The 19,068-nt window shown below is 46.3% G+C and overlaps 1 protein-coding gene across 1 annotated transcript in view; it reads right to left on the reverse strand.

The window, feature by feature from the left end:
- Nucleotides 1-19,068, reverse strand: part of LOC115175420 (cytoplasmic dynein 1 intermediate chain 1) — a 114,198-nt gene that overhangs the window by 5,108 nt on the left and 90,022 nt on the right. Inside the window, exons 14-15 of the mRNA XM_029734650.1 lie at nt 11,082-11,222; nt 7,092-7,217 (exon numbers count right to left, since the gene is read on the reverse strand). Of these exons, the coding sequence (XP_029590510.1) occupies nt 7,092-7,217; nt 11,082-11,222 (267 nt within the window). The remainder of the gene's footprint in view (nt 1-7,091; nt 7,218-11,081; nt 11,223-19,068) is intronic.

Below are 19,068 nucleotides of genomic sequence, written 5' to 3' on the forward strand. Positions count from 1 at the left end.
CCCTAATCCCTATGGACATGATCAAAAGTAGTGCATTTTATAGGGAATAGGGCTCCATTTGGGATGCAGATTATGACTGTACCGATCAGCAGGACTATTGCCTCTCCACCATTCCATCGTGTTGCATTGTTGCTAGACCTTCATCCCAATCCATTCTAGTTTTAGCTCTTTCTTTACAGTGTTTGCTAGCTTCCCTCCTTCCAGGAAATAAAAACCATTCAAACTTCACTGGAGGCTTTATTTATGAGCCACCATTACCATCAACCAACAGAGAGAGAGAAAGAGAGAGAGACAGAGGGAGAGAAAGGGAGGGAGAGCGAGAGAGGGAGAGAGAGATAAATAGAGAGGGAGGGAGAGATAGGGAGATACAGAGAGAGAGATAAAGAGGGAGGGAGAGAGAGAGGGAGAGAGCGAGGGATCAAGAGAGGGAGAGAGAGAGAAGGGTTGCGTCCCAAATTGCACCCTATTCCCTAAATAGTGTACTACCAGAGCCCTGGTCAAAAAAAGTTGGAGCCCTGTTCAAAAGTAGTGCACTATATAGAGGATAGGATGCCATTTGGGACAGCCATGGACTGACCACACGTTAAACCCAGCCTCTCTCCAATTACCATACTACAGAAGGCACCCAAGACAGCACACACATACAAGGCACAAACTAGAGCCCAAAAAGAGCCCTGCAAACATGAGAGTCAAGGAGGTTGGCCACTTTGTGGTGAAGGTAAAAGTCATGTGGAGTCCGTTTTAAAAGAAAGAAGAATATAGGAGGGATAGAGGAGAAATTCCAACAGAAACATCAAGGACAATGCTGCCTGACGGGTTAATAAACACGTATTAAGAGATGAACCACACACCAGGCCCTCAATGGAGTTTAGAGGTAATGTGCCTGAAGAACGGCTTGTATACTTATGACTTATTACACTACCCTCAGTGGCGACCCGTCATTCAGGGCGTTTTGAGAGTCACATTTTTTGCAATAATATTTTTTAAAATTTATTTTGGCATTAATACGTGTCACATATCAGTTTTCAAACAATGTAAATATATATATATATATATATATATATATATAGCTGCCTTAATCAAGAAAACAAAAAAAAGACCATGTTTGTATGCAGCTTTATTAACTCAATTATATATATATATATATATTTATATATATATATATATATATATATCATTGAGTTAATAAAGCTACATACAAACATGGTCTCTTTTTTGTTTTCTTGATAAGGCAGCCCCAAATGCAGGTGTTTCAGCCTAGCTCAGTGCTTTCTGTGGTGGTGGAGCAAGCCGGCAGAAAATGCGGAACGTTGCGCCGTGATTGGCTCTGTGTTCTGTCACTCATGGGGACACTAGGTCACAGACCTCGAAAATTCAAGCCCCTTGGGTGTTGCCATAGAGTTGCATTAGAAGTGCCCATCCAAGAAGGCTCAAGGTCTTTGGCCACAGATAAAATGACGTCAAATCACGTTATATGTACATCATACTTTCAAAATCTTATCTAGCAGTCATCACCATGAATCAAGTCGAGAATCTACTGGCAAATCCTTTTTAATCCTTGTCATATGAAGAGAAATAATGAAGAGATATTATAGATAAAACGTATCAGTGCTGACTGGCCATTGGACATAAACATTACACAAGAAGTTGGAAATCGCAAATTCAACAATGAGTGGTTTGGAAGGAGTCGGTGGCTAACTGCAAGCATTGCAAATAAATCACTAGCCTGATATTCAGTGGAGTGGCTGTGTGGTACCAAGTTTAAGATTAAGGGTCTCTTTTCCTAGTTTAAAATTATAAACATTTAACATTGGCCATGCTGTCAATGAAGCATGATTTGTGCCACGCTCAAAACAACTTAACTCGGTACTGCAAAATCTGACTTTAGTGAGTTCAAGACAACTGGGAACTCTGGAAAAATGAGGTACGACTGGGAAAATAACTTTTGAACTTTCATCCAACTTTCATCCATTGTAAATCCGGAACTCGGGCCTCTTTCTAGAGCTACGACCTGAAGATCACGGATGTCATCATGATTCAACCTTTTTTCCTTCGAGTTCCCAGTTGTCTTGAAAGCACCATAAATCCAGAGAATGGCAGACTTTGATGACAAAGTTTGATGACACAATTTGCCCACGAAGGACCGCTGCGCCAGCTTCCTGTTCAAGTGAGCACAGCACAACAAGGTGAGTCCAAAAATGTATTGTATGCTGCTGCATAAATTATGTAATATGCCAGTGAGATATGTATACTGTAGCTAAGGAAGTAATACTAAGTGTATGTTGTGTAGTTAGCCTCACCCTAATAATTTGGCCTATTTTCACCTCTTAATTTCTCCTACTGTTCTGACTTGGTGGTTCACATGTAGCCTATAACCTGAGAAATGTAATCATTAAATATTGTAAGAGCTTTCATTGTCTGCTTATGTGCCCCCTTTATTTATCCTACGTTTCTGACTTGGTGTACAGGGAAAACACTGTAAGAACGGCCGATGTTCTGAATTCTGTCGCTGTGCATTTCTGAACAAACAGTTATATTGACTACGTCCGTCCTAGCTCTCTCATTAATGTCTTAATCAAAATTACAGATTGCCTCTTATCTGCTTGTCGTCCCCTTTTGCCATATTTTGTACATCTCAATTGTCAGTAGAAACCATATTTGTTTAAGCAAGTCAGCCATATCAGCTAGGTTTTTTTAAAAGGCAGTAAATTAGGCTGAATGAACTGTTTCGCTGCCAGACAAGGCTCAGCTGATAGTCAGGTGTAGCAGTGGCCAGATGTTGGGACTGCTGTTGCGACAGCTTTATGTAGGCCCCGTTTGTCACCGTTATAGTGCAATTAATGTATTGCTTTAAACACCTTTAATAGAGTAATAGTGTTATTATATATTTAACCAGGCAAGTCAGTTAAGAACAAATTCTTATTTACAATGACAGCCAACAAAGTAGGTTAACTGCCTTGTTCAGAGGCAGAACGACAGATTTTTACCTTTTCAGCTCAGGGATTCGATGCAGAAACCTTTCAGTTACTGGCCCAACACTCTAACCACTAGGCTACCTGCTGCCCCATATGGTGCAAAGAGTTATTTTTGTGCCATTAATATCAAGAAAAACTTCTGAAGTCGAGAACAAAATTCTTAGTATTGTAAACAAAAATAATGATATTGAAAGCAAAATATGAACTCATAAGTATTGATAGCAAAACAAAAAATTACAAGGAAATCATTTCAAAATGCGAGAACAAATGAATTGTAAATGGATGCAAAAAACGTATATATTTTTTTATGACAGCGTGATTAAATAAAACGCCTCACTCGTTCCTGCAATTTTCCCTCTCTTTGGCTGTTACCCTGGCCTACGCTTTGGCTGTTACCCTGGCCTACGCTTTGGCTGTTACCCTGGCCTACGCTTTGGCTGTTACCCTGGCCTACGCTTTGGCTGTTACCCTGGCCTACGCTTTGGCTGTTACCCTGACCTACGCTTTGGCTGTTACCCTGGCCTACGCTTTGGCTGTTACCCTGGCCTACGCTTTGGCTGTTACCCTGACCTACGCTTTGGCTGTTACCCTGGCCTACGCTTTGGCTGTTACCCTGGCCTACGCTTTGGCTGTTACCCTGGCCTACGCTTTGGCTGTTACCCTGGCCTACGCTTTGGCTGTTACCCTGGCCTACGCTTTGGCTGTTACCCTGGCCTACGCTTTGGCTGTTACCCTGACCTACGCTTTGGCTGTTACCCTGGCCTACGCTTTGGCTGTTACCCTGGCCTACGCTTTGGCTGTTACCCTGACCTACGCTTTGGCTGTTACCCTGGCCTACGCTTTGGCTGTTACCCTGGCCTACGCTTTGGCTGTTACCCTGACCTACGCTTTGGCTGTTACCCTGGCCTACGCTTTGGCTGTTACCCTGGCCTACGCTTTGGCTGTTACCCTGGCCTACGCTTTGGCTGTTACCCTGACCTACGCTTTGGCTGTTACCCTGGCCTACGCTTTGGCTGTTACCCTGACCTACGCTTTGGCTGTTACCCTGACCTACGCTTTGGCTGTTACCCTGACCTATGCTTTGGCTGTTACCCTGACCTATGCTTTGGCTGTTACCCTGGCCTACGCTTTGGCTGTTACCCTGACCTACGCTTTGGCTGTTACCCTGACCTACGCTTTGGCTGTTACCCTGACCTACGCTTTGGCTGTTACCCTGGCCTACGCTTTGGCTGTTACCCTGACCTACGCTTTGGCTGTTACCCTGACCTACGCTTTGGCTGTTACCCTGACCTACGCTTTGGCTGTTACCCTGACCTACGCTTTGGCTGTTACCCTGACCTACGCTTTGGCTGTTACCCTGACCTAAGCTTTGGCTGTTACCCTGACCTACGCTTTGGCTGTTACCCTGACCTACGCTTTGGCTGTTACCCTGACCTACGCTTTGGCTGTTACCCTGACCTACGCTTTGGCTGTTACCCTGACCTACGCTTTGGCTGTTACCCTGACCTACGCTTTGGCTGTTACCCTGACCTACGCTTTGGCTGTTACCCTGACCTACGCTTTGGCTGTTACCCTGACCTATGCTTTGGCTGTTACCCTGGCCTACGCTTTGGCTGTTACCCTGGCCTACGCTTTGGCTGTTACCCTGACCTACGCTTTGGCTGTTACCCTGACCTACGCTTTGGCTGTTACCCTGACCTACGCTTTGGCTGTTACCCTGACCTACGCTTTGGCTGTTACCCTGACCTACGCTTTGGCTGTTACCCTGGCCTACGCTTTGGCTGTTACCCTGACCTACGCTTTGGCTGTTACCCTGGCCTACGCTTTGGCTGTTACCCTGACCTACGCTTTGGCTGTTACCCTGACCTACGCTTTGGCTGTTACCCTGACCTACGCTTTGGCTGTTACCCTGGCCTACGCTTTGGCTGTTACCCTGACCTACGCTTTGGCTGTTACCCTGACCTACGCTTTGGCTGTTACCCTGACCTACGCTTTGGCTGTTACCCTGGCCTACGCTTTGGCTGTTACCCTGACCTACGCTTTGGCTGTTACCCTGACCTACGCTTTGGCTGTTACCCTGACCTACGCTTTGGCTGTTACCCTGACCTACGCTTTGGCTGTTACCCTGACCTACGCTTTGGCTGTTACCCTGACCTACGCTTTGGCTGTTACCCTGGCCTACGCTTTGGCTGTTACCCTGGCCTACGCTTTGGCTGTTACCCTGGCCTACGCTTTGGCTGTTACCCTGGCCTACGCTTTGGCTGTTACCCTGACCTACGATTTGGCTGTTACCCTGACCTACGCTTTGGCTGTTACCCTGGCCTACGCTTTGGCTGTTACCCTGACCTACGCTTTGGCTGTTACCCTGACCTACGCTTTGGCTGTTACCCTGACCTACGCTTTGGCTGTTACCCTGACCTACGATTTGGCTGTTACCCTGACCTACGCTTTGGCTGTTACCCTGGCCTACGCTTTGGCTGTTACCCTGACCTACGCTTTGGCTGTTACCCTGACCTACGCTTTGGCTGTTACCCTGACCTACGCTTTGGCTGTTACCCTGGCCTACGCTTTGGCTGTTACCCTGACCTACGATTTGGCTGTTACCCTGGCCTACGCTTTGGCTGTTACCCTGACCTACGATTTGGCTGTTACCCTGACCTACGATTTGGCTGTTACCCTGACCTACGATTTGGCTGTTACCCTGACCTACGCTTTGGCTGTTACCCTGACCTACGCTTTGGCTGTTACCCTGACCTACGCTTTGGCTGTTACCCTGACCTACGCTTTGGCTGTTACCCTGACCTACGCTTTGGCTGTTACCCTGACCTAAGCTTTGGCTGTTACCCTGACCTACGATTTGGCTGTTACCCTGACCTACGCTTTGGCTGTTACCCTGACCTACGATTTGGCTGTTACCCTGACCTACGCTTTGGCTGTTACCCTGACCTACGCTTTGGCTGTTACCCTGACCTACGCTTTGGCTGTTACCCTGACCTAAGCTTTGGCTGTTACCCTGACCTACGATTTGGCTGTTACCCTGACCTACGCTTTGGCTGTTACCCTGACCTACGCTTTGGCTGTTACCCTGACCTACGCTTTGGCTGTTACCCTGACCTACGATTTGGCTGTTACCCTGACCTACGCTTTGGCTGTTACCCTGACCTACGCTTTGGCTGTTACCCTGACCTACGCTTTGGCTGTTACCCTGACCTAAGCTTTGGCTGTTACCCTGACCTACGATTTGGCTGTTACCCTGACCTATGCTTTGGCTGCCTTTTTTCCAGCAACATACTGTAGCACCCTGCATCCCACTGGGTTGGTCCTGATCGGTCCCTGGATAGGAGACCAGATGAAGCTGGAAGTGGTGAAAAAGAAACTGAAAAAAGAAACTTGTGGGAAGAAAAAAAATTAAGTAAAAAAATTATAAAAATCACGAGGGGAAAAAACATGAAACATGTACATGAAACTTCACACGTGTCCGAAAACCACGTGTCTGATGTGAAAATGTAAAAAAATCAATACATTCATGTGATTTGTAAGGGTACATACTTTTTCATGTAACTCAGTGGCGTAGCTCTGTCCATTGTGACAGGTAACAGAGAAAATCACCAAAGAACTGGATTCTTGAGAATGTTAATACCATAGACATAAAACTAAATTGTTGTTGTTTTTCTCTGGGGTTAATAGTACATAACAAACTAACTTATATTACAACGCATATTTTTCCTCTATGCTTAATATTACATACCACCTAACCCATAGTCATATTCTCGTGAGTTTTTTTATACAGTATTACTGTAACATTCCCTAGAAAACAAAAGTTTTGCTTACTCAAATGTAAACAGTGTTTATCTAACGATACTCTTAAAAGTTTCTTATGTAGTACTGGTGTTAACATTCACAAGAAAACATGTGTTCTGCTAACTCACTCTGATGTAAACAATGCTGATCAAGAAAGGCAGGGCAGGTGAAGTTCACTTGAGTTCCATGAAGTAATGTGGGCCTACTTTGCATTGGCACACTGATGACACCCTGATCCCTACACAATGCACCCTATAGGGCTCTGGTCAGATGTAGTGGGCCATTTGAGACTCAGTCATAGTGTTCATATCATACCTCTCCTGCGTCGTAGATCCACAAACGGCCCTCTGAGTCACCCACGGCAACCTCCTTGCCCCCCGACCCCCAGCGCACCCTGTTTAGGGCGGAGGCTCCCTCGATGGTCACACTGGCTGTGGGGACCTGGGGCTCACAGGGTTACACCAGTCAATCCATCCATCCAATTTGATCCACATAGTACATTACAGTTATACAAACATACTTATTCCTAAAGGTACAGCCTGAACTGCCAGAGAGCAAGAGAGCAAGGAGAGAGCAAGGCGACAGCGGCAAGGAAAGACTCAGTAGTACGATTTCAGGTTTCACTCATAGCTGTAACAGTATAATGACATTGCCACCAGCAGATTGCTACATGTTTAGTACATTCTCACAGCCAGACTGGGGTCTTCATCCAGTAAACCTACGTCTGCTTCAGCTCCATGTGAAATAACAATATGAAACTTTTAATGAGCCACATAAATCTTCATAAAGCCCATTAAAACAATACCCACCACAGCCTGTGGGCCGCAGCCTGCTCAGGACTAATCAACACAGATGATCCCAAATGGAACCCTATTCCTTACATAGGGCACTACTTTTGCCATGGGCCATAGGGTTCCATTTGTGGTTCCATGTGTAGGACATAGGGTTCCATTTGGGGCGCAGCCCCAGAGTAATAGCCCAATCCCAGATCAGTTTGTGCATTAGCTATTGCAGTCCGGCCAAAGGAGTTGGCTAAAGCAGAATCAGATCTGGGACCAGTCTATATATGATTATGCCTGCTATCAGGGCCTGCTGAAGCACTACTGCATATGACAGACAGGATTAGTTTATGACACATGTCGTCGTTGGAGACAGAAGCCTCGGCATCACGTCGGCTAATACGACAGCTTCCCCGCGCTAGAGCAGGGCTAACCACAGACTGGCTGCTATTAGACTGACTGGAAGCTTCCACCAGACTCGCTGCTTAAATTGGCTGTGTGTTTGTGAAGGGGAAATGAGAACCAGGCCACCCTCCACCACTAGGCTAATGTCATTATGATGGCTGCGTGTTTTTAATATGTCCATAACAATGGAGGACTGTTGCCATTAGCAACAATGTGAACTCTTATCTCAGATTGTATGTGTGTGTGTGTGTGTGTGTGTGTGTGTGTGTGTGTGTGTGTGTGTGTGTGTGTGTGTGTGTGTGTGCGTGTGTGTGTGTGTGTGTGTGTGTGAGAGAGAGAGAGAAATAGGGAGCGAGAGTGAGTCTGTGTGTGTGTGTGTGTGTGTGTGTGTGTGTGTGTGTGTGTGTGTGTGTGTGAGAGAGAGAGAGAGAAAGAGAGAGTGTGTGTGTCTCCAAATGTTTCTCATCAATCCATCCTTAACGAAGTGTTCCTCCAGACTAGACTGAAGAGCCTGCTGTTGCTGAAGGACTGAAGGAAGGAACAGCTACAGCTCAATCTCTCTCCTCCCCAGTCACCTGTCCCTGTTAGAGGATGGGATAAAGGGTCTCTGTTCATTAGACCTGAGTTCAAATAGTTTTGGAAATCTTTAGCTGGCTGTGCTTGATTGAAGCAAATGGAACCAATGGTATAGTTCCAAAAGTGCAAGGCCCAAATGTCACAGCTCCTATCAAAGAGCTGGGTCAGAGGTAAAAAATGGGAGAGAGGAATGGTGGCGATAGGGAGCGAGAGACCAGATTTATAATTAGAGAGGAGGGTCTGTGGACACGGTATCCGTGGAAACGCCGAAAAGAGGGAGCGGTTGCCCCTTTCATCTCTACTTTGACCTGAGCCATGAAAGGGAGACCTCCGTGCCCCCCGCGCCCCTCCTCGCCCCTCCTCGCCCCTCCTCGCCCCTCCTCGACACTCCTCGCCCCTCGGTAACTCAACGTAGACAGAGGGCCAATGCCTCTGGGGGAGAAGGGCGGTGTTTTGGTTATTCCACCTTAAGATGGCTTAGTTTGTTGTGACAGGACAGTACTGGAGGGAGCTCTCCTACCTGGGAGAGACTAAGGCTGTGAATCAATTTCTGACCAGCATCCCATTGACATACCGACTAGCCAAAATCAAAAACTTAACCTTACCTTAACTCTAACCTTAACCCCCTAAACCTAACCTAATTTGAACCAATTTTGAAATGCAACATTGGTTTTCTGATCAGGCACGCTCCCTTTCTACCTATGGGTGTGGTAGCCTAGATGTCAGACTGTGGGTGTATTCAACAATGCTACATAGTGATTGAAGACTTGCCAAACAAGGCGGGGCAAAGACCAAGGACTGGGTTATCTAGAAAAGCAGCATACTGGCACCAAGAGGTTAGGGGTGGAGTAGCTTTCTCTGTAACCTAGCATACCTTTACCCTGACAACACATGCCATAAACAACATCTTTTTAGTTGTGATCAATTACTATGGCTGTGCCACAAATGGTTCTCTTCTCACTATGGGCATTAAAAGTAGTGCATTATAGTGTACATTATAGTGCATTATAGTGTCCTAATATTGAGTTGCACCACCTTTTGCCCTCAGAACAGCCTCAATTCGTCAGGACATGTACTCTAAAAGGTGTTGAAAGCGTTCCACAGTGATGCTGGCCCATGTTGACTACAATGCTTCCCAACAGTTGTGTCAAGTTGGCTGGATGTCCTTTGGGTGGTGGACCATTCTAAATACACACAGGAAACTGTTGGGTGTGAAAAACCCAGCAGTGTTGCATTTCTTGAGACAAACTGGTGCACCTGGCACCTACCACCATACCCCGTTCAAAGGCACTTAAATCTGTTGCCTTGCCCATTGAATGGCACATATACACAATCCATGTCTCAATTGTTTCTATGCTTAAAAAAATATTGAACCTGTCTCCTCCCCTTCATCTACACTGATAGAAGTGGATTTAACAGGTGACATCAATAAGGGATCATAGCTTTTACCTGGATTCACTTGGTCAGTCTATTTCATGGAAAGAGCAGGTGTTCATAATGTTTTGTATACTCAGTGTTTTGGGAATAGGGTGCCATTTAGGATGTAACCATGAGAGAAGCCATCCAGGATCAAGTGACAAATCCAGGGTCAACTATCAAACTAATGTTTAGATCTAAAAAATGTATTTCTATCTTCTGCATGGGACTGAAAAAGAGTGGTCTGTGGGCTGCTGGGACAGGGTTTGGACATGTTTGGAGTGGAGGAGAGCATTATGGGATAGTTGTAGGAGTGTTAGATGATGGTTGTGGGAGTGTTTGGGTACTGGTGTGACATGGTTGAGTGGGGAGGGGAGGAGAAGGGAGCGTTAGGGAATGGTTATGGGAGCGTTGATGGGGAATTTGGTTTGAGGGATTGGTAGAGGGAACCTAGGTGGAGGGGTTTGGAGAAGGGAGCGTTAGGGAATGGTTAGGGGCGTTTGGTGGGAGGGATCGGTTGTGGAAGCCAAGGTTTGAGGGGTTTGGAGATGCGAGTGTTATGGGATGGTTGTGGGAGCATTGATGGGGCGTTTGATGGGAGCGGAGTGAGGAGATGTCACCGGTCTGATTTAGGGAGAACTTGTGGGGAAGGGAACGCCCACACAGAGAGAGGGCTGCTGGTGGCTGTGTGGTTTGGCTCCACTCCAACATGAGAGGCTCTGGGGACAAACACACACATACAAACAAGCACCCCCATACACACACACACACACACACACACACACATACACACACACAAACACACACACAGACACACAGACAAATACACACACACAAACAAGCACACACACACAAACAAGCACACACACACGCACACACACACACAAGCACACACACACAGACAAAAATCACACACAGACACACATACAGATACACACACAAAACAAGGACACACACACACGAGGACATGCACACATGCCAGAACAATACAGTGACAGAGCATGAGACATGTTTCTCTCTCTCTGTCTCTGTCTAACACAAACCGACGCACAAACACACACACACACACACACACACACACACACACACACACACACACACACACACACACACACACACACACAGTCACCTCTGTGTCATTGTTGAGGTTCCATAGATCCAGACGGCCCATCCCGTCCACGGCGGCAAACAGAGCTGGGTGCACAGGGGACCACATGACATCATAGACGTAGTCAGCGTTGTCCTCAAAGGAGTAGAGGGGTTTATTGTGCTGAAACACACAGAGAGAGATGGGTTAGTGAGTCAGAATAGTGTCTCCCGACCCCTCCTGTCTTAGCCTCCAGTATTTATGCTGCAATAGTTTATGTGTCAGGGGACTAGGGTTAGTCTGTTATATCTGGAGTATTTCTCCTGTCTTATCCGGTGTCCTGTGTGAATTTTAGTATGCTCTCTCTAATTCTCTCTCTCTCTCTGCCTCTCCCTCCCCTCTGGAGGACTTGAGCCCTAGGACCATATCTCAGGACTACCTGGCTTGATGACTCCTTGCTGTCCCCAGTCCACCTGGTCGTGCTGCTGCTCCAGTTTCAACTGTTCTGCCTGCGACTAGGGTTCCCTGACCTGTTCACTGGATGTGCTACCTTGTCCCGGACCTCTCTCTACCGCACCTGCTGTCTCTAACTCTGAATGCTCGGCTATGAAAAGCCAACTAACATTTACTCCTGAGGTGCTGACCTGTTGCACCCTCTACAACCAGTGTGATTATTATTATTATTATTTGACCATGCTGGTAATCTATGAACGTTTGAACATCTTGGCCATGTTCTGTTATAATCTCCACCCGGCACAGCCAGAAGAGGACTGGCCACCCCTCATAGCCTGGTTCCTCTCTAGGTTTCTTCCTAGGCTCCTGCCTTTCTAGGGAGTTTTTCCTAGCCACCGTGCTTCTACACCTACATTGCTTGCTGTTTGGGGTTTTAGGCTGGATTTCTGTATAGCACTTTGTGTCATCTGCTGATGTAAAAAGGGCTTTATAAATACATTTGATTGATTTGATTGAAAAGGAGGTAGAGCGAGAAAGAGAGAGAGAGAGAGAGGGAGGCAGAGAGAAAGAGAGAGAGAGGGCAAGACACAGAAAAAGGAGGGACTGCAAAGAGAAAGAGAGAGATAGAGACTGAAAAGGGAGACTGCAGAATGAGAGAGAACAAGAGGGAGGCAGAGAGAGGGAGAAAGAGAGAGGGAGGCAGAGAGTAAGCGACAGAGAGAGAGAAAGAGAGGGAGGGAGGGATAGAGAGGGGAGGGGGCAGAGAGAGAGGGAGGCAGAGAGAGAGAGAAAGAGAAAGAGAGATGGGGCAGACAGAGAGCGAGGGAGGCAGAGAGAGAGAGAGAGAGGGAGGGAGGCAGAGAGAGAGAAGCAGAGAGAGGGCAGAGAGAGAGAGAGAGAGGGAGGCAGAGAGAGAGAGAGAGAGAGGGAGGCAGAGAGAGAGAGAGAGAGGGAGGCAGAGAGAGAGAGGCAGAGAGAGGGGGGGGGCAGAGAGAGAGAGAGGGAGGCAGAGAAAGGGGGGACAGAGGGAAGGAGGTAGAGAGAGAGAGAAAGAGGGATAGAGATGGAAGGAGAAAAAGGGAGGCAGCAGACAGTCTGGCCCCACTGCAGCCTTGGGGTCTGTCTGGGAAAGGCATAATTAAAAAGCTTTGCACATTCACACAGTGTCATAAAAAACAGAAGACATGAAAGTCTCCCTCTCCAAAGCTGTACTGTAACTTAGTGGAACAGCTGTCTGAGGGGAAGAATGAAAGAACAAACAGAGGGAGAGAAAGAGTGGGAAGAGAGAGAGAGACAGGAGGAAAGACAGAGACAGAGGTAAGGGGGCATAAAAGGGAGGCGGCAGAGAGAGAGAAGAGACAGACAGCGAGAGACAGAAAGGGAGAGAAAGAGGGAGAGAGAGATGGAGAATGCCCCTCCCATCCATCCCCTCCTCCTCCCACGCCTGACAGAGAGAATTCCAGAGGGTTGCTAAATGCATTCTGGACAGGTAGGGAGTACGAAAGAGTCAGGTAGGCTGAGACAGGTAGGGAGAGGGAGTCAGGTAGGCTGAGACAGGTAGGGAGAGGGAGTCAGCTAGGCTGAGACAGGTAGGGAGTGGGAGTCAGGTAAGCTAGGCTGAGACAGGTAGGGAGTGGGAGTCAGGTAAGCTAGGCTGAGACAGGTAGGGAGTGGGAGTCAGGTAGGCTAGGCTGAGACAGGTAGGGAGAGGGAGTCAGGTAGGCTGAGACAGGTAGGGAGTGGGAGTCAGGTAAGCTAGGCTGAGACAGGTAGGGAGTGGGAGTCAGGTAGGCTAGGCTGAGACAGGTAGGGAGTGGGAGTCAGGTAGGCTAGGCTGAGACAGGTAGGGAGTGGGAGTCAGGTAGGCTAGGCTGAGACAGGTAGGGAGTGGGAGTCAGGTAGGCTAGGCTGAGACAGGTAGGGAGTGGGAGTCAGGTAGGCTAGGCTGAGACAGGTAGGGAGTGGGAGTCAGGTAGGCTAGGCTGAGACAGGTAGGGAGTGGGAGTCAGGTAGGCTAGGCTGAGACAGGTAGGGAGAGGGAGTCAGGTAAGCTAGGCTGAGACAGGTAGGGAGTGGGAGTCAGGTAGGCTAGGCTGAGACAGGTAGGGAGTGGAGTCAGGTAGGCTAGGCTGAGACAGGTAGGGAGTGGGAGTCAGGTAGGCTAGGCTGAGACAGGTAGGGAGTGGGAGTCAGGTAGGCTAGGCTGAGACAGGTAGGGAGTGGGAGTCAGGTAGGCTAGGCTGAGACAGGTAGGGAGTGGGAGTCAGGTAGGCTAGGCTGAGACAGGTAGGGAGTGGGAGTCAGGTAGGCTAGGCTGAGACAGGTAGGGAGTGGGAGTCAGGTAGGCTAGGCTGAGACAGGTAGGGAGTGGGAGTCAGGTAGGCTAGGCTGAGACAGGTAGGGAGAGGGAGTCAGGTAGGCTAGGCTGAGACAGGTAGGGAGTGGGAGTCAGGTAAGCTAGGCTGAGACAGGTAGGGAGTGGGAGTCAGGTAGGCTAGGCTGAGACAGGTAGGGAGTGGGAGTCAGGTAGGCTAGGCTGAGACAGGTAGGGAGTGGGAGTCAGGTAGGCTAGGCTGAGACAGGTAGGGAGTGGGAGTCAGGTAGACTACGCTGAGACAGGTAGGGAGAGGGAGTCAGGTAAGCTAGGCTGAGACAGGTAGGGTGTGGGAGTCAGGTAGGCTAGGCTGAGACAGGTAGGGAGTGGGAGTCAGGTAGGCTAGGCTGAGACAGGTAGGGAGTGGGAGTCAGGTAGGCTAGGCTGAGACAGGTAGGGAGTGGGAGTCAGGTAGGCTAGGCTGAGACAGGTAGGGAGTGGGAGTCAGGCTGAGACATAAAGACAGACCGCTTGGGAGGAATGTGCTCTCTCTCCCCTCCTCCCATCCCTTTCTCATCTCCCCTCTTCTCTCCCCTCTCCCTGCTCTTCTCCTCTCTCCTTCCCCAGCCCCTCCCCTCTCCCAAGGGAAGGGACAGGAATGCACACACACCTGACCACAGCAACCTACTACTAATCTCTCTCTCTTTCTCTTCTATTTTCTGAGACATATAGCAGTCCCTGATATTTGCATGCAAAAAGGTTTGATTTTGCTGCAGCAATTCTGACATTTGCTGTAGATTCCAAACTGGAGTTCCAACAAAGATAATCCAGGCCTGTAGATTCCAAACTGTAGATTCCAAACTGGAGATTCCAAACTGTAGATCAACTGTATATTCTAAACTGGAGTTCCAACAGAGAGAACAGGCCTGTAGATTCCAAACCGTAGATTCCAAACTGTAGATTCCAAACTGTAGTTTCCAAACCGTAGATTCCAAATCGTAGATTCCAAACCGTAGATGGATATGTGAGCAGAGTTGAGCGGTCGGGAAAATCCTGCTCATCACTCATGGAGTGGTGCTTGTTCCACAGCCTTTCCAACCCCTTGGCTAAAAACAGCTCTGCGCTCACAGGAAAAAAAACTGCCGCTCTGAATTCTCTCCATTCATTAAAAATCACAATTTTACCAACACTCTACCTGGACTAGGTAGACTACCTGGACCTACCATTTGGTTATGAAGTATTGAAACCAAACCATATGTTTGAATGAAAAGTACTTTAATAAACATAAAAAGGTGAATGTAACAACACTCATCATGACGTATTAAACAGCATATAACCACTCTAATAGGTCAGGAGCCAGACAGGGAGACTAAGAAGGAATGACAATGAATTATTTAAGCTATATTATTTCAATTATTTTAAGGGTATAGCCTACAAAGAAAAACGTTGTGAAGCATTTGTGAGTGCAACACACTAGGCTGGTAGGGACATTGACCTCAGCATTTAAACAACATTTTGTTGCATTAATGTAAGGGCTGTCGTCGGAAGAAGACCAAGGTCCAGCAGAGGATGTGTTCATCGTTAGAATTTTAATAGAACAACGTGAACACTATACAAAAAACAAGAAAACTAACAGCCAAAACAGTCCTGTCAGGTGCAAACACTAACAGAAACAATTACCCACAAAACCCAAAGGAAAAACATGCTCCTTATGTGTGACTCCCAATCAGCAACAACGAGCTTCAGCTGTGCCTGATTGGGAGCCACACACGGCCCAAAACAAAGAAATACAAAAACATAGAAAAAGGAACATAGAACGCCCACCCAATGTAACACCCTGGCCTAACCAAAATAAAGAACAAAAACCCCTCTCTATGGCCAGGGCGTTACAATTAAATCATCATAGTCTATACATTGAGCATATAGGCTGTGACTTACTTATAATTAAAAACAAATTAAATTAAAAATGCCTTTTTAGGCTTGTTCTACAGCAGAGTATGTGAGCGGAGTGTGCCCAATTTGACTGGAGCTCGGAGCGAGATTCCCAAAGGCTGGAGCGTTGGCCTTCTCGTCTTGTGTGCTGCTATAGCCCCGTGCTTTAGCTACTGTCATTGAGTTCACTAAATCTTTTCATAAAGAAACTGATAAAACACACAGGTGCTAAATCAAGGTGATTTACAAAGATGAGGACCAAAACCAAGCGAGGGAGTGTGGTGATGTAATGTCCACAACTAAAGAAATCTGAAAAGACACGTATCCTGAAAGCATGGTGGTGTACTTACTACGTGCACATGCTAACAGAAAGGAACGAGGTGGGCAGCTAAAAATAAAACCAAAACTATGCATCCCTGCCCAGCCTGGCAAGAGTGGCACAAAGGGTGTTTAGCATCCCCAGTGGCTATGCAAGCTCAGAGAGGATATTCTGCGCTGCTGACCTGCTCTAAAGACACCATCACATGAGCCTGAAGCCACAGACTCTGGACAAACTCATGTTTCTAAAAATAAATTCAAAGGCAAACTGGAGTTCCAACAGAGAGAATCCTGGTCTGTAGATTCCAAACTGGAGTTCCAACAGAGAGAATCCTGGTCTGTAGATTCCAAACTGGAGTTCCAACAGAGAGAATCCTGGTCTGTAGATTCCAAACTGGAGTTCCAACAGAGAGAATCCTGGTCTGTAGATTCCAAACTGGAGTTCCAACAGAGAGAATCCTGGTCTGTAGATTCTAAACTGGAGTTCCAACAAAAAGAATCCTGGGCCCAGATTCACAAAACACTCCTTACACAAAAACTTAAGAAGCTTCTTAAGAAAAAAAGAAGAATTTAAGAAGTTAATAAGATAGTTCGTAAGTGCAATTCCTCAACAATATTTTAAGATTTAATGATTATCTTATGAATTTGTCAAATATCTTCTTACAAATCTTCTTAAGATGTTTGTTGCTGGGCAACCGATTTAGCTAGCTATCTAGCTTGCAATGGCAATCCCGTTAGCATATTTCTTACTGAGATTACTGTTCTAAAACATGTATTTGGGATTAAAATGATCAATTCTGAAATTTACAGATGACGTTTGTGAGTGAATAAAACATGTTAAATTGCTTCCATGAGCTTCTTCTCTCACTGCCCTGAGTTTAAGACAAGGGTTTAGCTATCTTGGAATGAACACCATTTCCACTAACTTTATTTTCAAGAATCCTGGCCTGTAGATTCCAAATTGGAGTTTAAACAGAGAGAATCTTGGCCTGTAGATTCCAAACTGGAGTTTGAACAGAGAGAATCCTGGCCTGTTGATTCCAAACTGGAGTTTAAACAGAGAGAATCCTGGCCTGTAGATTCCAAACTGGAGTTTAAACAGAGAGAATCTTGGCCTGTAGATTCCAAACTGGAGTTTGAACAGAGAGAATCCTGGCCTGTTGATTCCAAACTGGAGTTTAAACAGAGAGAATCCAGGCCTGTAGATTCCAAACTGGAGTTTAAACAGAGAGAATCCTGGCCTGTAGATTCCTAACTGGAGTTTAAACAATGAGAATCCTGGCCTGTATATTCCAAACTGGAGTTTAAACAGAGAGAATTCTGGCCTTTAGATTCCAAACTAAACTTCTAACGGAGAATCCTGGCCTGTAGATTCCAAACTGGAGTTTAAACAGAGATCATCCTGGTCTGTAGATTCCAAACTAAACTTCCAACGGAGAATCCTGGCCTGTAGATTCCAAACTGGAGTTTAAACAGAGATCATCCTGGCCTGTAGATTCCAAACTAAACTTCCAACGGAGAATCCTGGTCTGTAGATTCCAAACTAAAGTTCCAACGGAGAATCCTGGTCAGTAGATTCCAAACTGGAGTTCCAACGGAGAATCCTGGTCTGTAGATTCCAAACTAAAGTTCCAATGGAGAATCCTGGTCTATAGATTCCAAACTGGAGTTTAAACAGAGAGAATCCTGGTCTGTAGATTCCAAACTAAAGTTCCAATGGAGAATCCTGGTCTATAGATTCCAAACTGGAGTTTAAACAGAGAGAATCCTGGTCTGTATATTCCAAACTGGAGTTTGAACAGAGAGAATCCTGGCCTGTTGATTCCAAACTGGAGTTTAAACAGAGATCATCCTGGTCTGTAGATTCCAAACTAAACTTCCAACGGAGAATCCTGGCCTGTAGATTCCAAACTGGAGTTTAAACAGAGATCATCCTGGCCTGTAGATTCCAAACTAAACTTCCAACGGAGAATCCTGGTCTGTAGATTCCAAACTGGAGTTTGAACAGAGAGAATCCTGGCCTGTAGATTCCAAACTGGAGTTTAAACAGAGAGAATCCAGGCCTGTAGGTTCCAAACTGGAGTTTGAACAGAGAGAATCCTGGCCTGTAGATTCCAAACTGGAGTTTAAACAGAGAGAATCCTGGCCTGTAGATTCCAAACTGGAGTTTAAACAGAGAGAATCCAGGCCTGTAGGTTCCAAACTGGAGTTCCAACAGTGAGAATCCTGGCCTGTAGATTCCAAACTGGAGTCTGAACAGAGAGAATCCTGGCCTGTAGATTCCAAACTGGAGTTTAAACAGAGAGAATCCTGGTCTGTAGATTCCAAACTAAAGTTCCAATGGAGAATCCTGGTCTATAGATTCCAAACTGGAGTTTAAACAGAGAGAATCCTGGTCTGTATATTCCAAACTGGAGTTTAAACAGAGAGAATCCTGGTCTGTATATTCCAAACTGGAGTTTAAACAGAGAGAATCCTGGTCTGTATATTCCAAACTGGAGTTTAAACAGAGAGAATCCTGGTCTGTATATTCCAAACTGGAGTTTAAACAGAGAGAATCCTGGTCTGTATATTCCAAACTGGAGTTTAAACAGAGAGAATCCTGGTCTGTATATTCCAAACTGGAGGTTGAACAGAGAGAATCCTTGTCTGCCTTTACTCCAGTTGTTCCATTCATTCAGTCTCCAACAAACATATTAAATGACACCCTATTCCCTATTTAGTGCACTACTTTTAACCACAGCTATATATAGGGAATATGGTTCCATTTGCTGGGAAACAGAAGGGGCAGAAAAGTTATTATGAAGTACTTTATGAATGTGATCTGGCTAAGGACATCAGGTCAATTCAGGCCAAGTAGTGGAATGAAGATCTTATGATGAGTAGGCTTCCTTCATTCACACAATCAAGCGAGAGAGACACTTATTATAATAATGATCAATCAGCTGAACTGTGACTTAGCGTGAATGAGCACAGCTATTTCATAAATTCGAGGATAAAAATCACAATGGT

Source organism: Salmo trutta, chromosome 36, assembly GCF_901001165.1.
Source record: "Salmo trutta chromosome 36, fSalTru1.1, whole genome shotgun sequence".
NCBI classification, from domain to species: Eukaryota; Metazoa; Chordata; class Actinopteri; order Salmoniformes; family Salmonidae; genus Salmo; species Salmo trutta.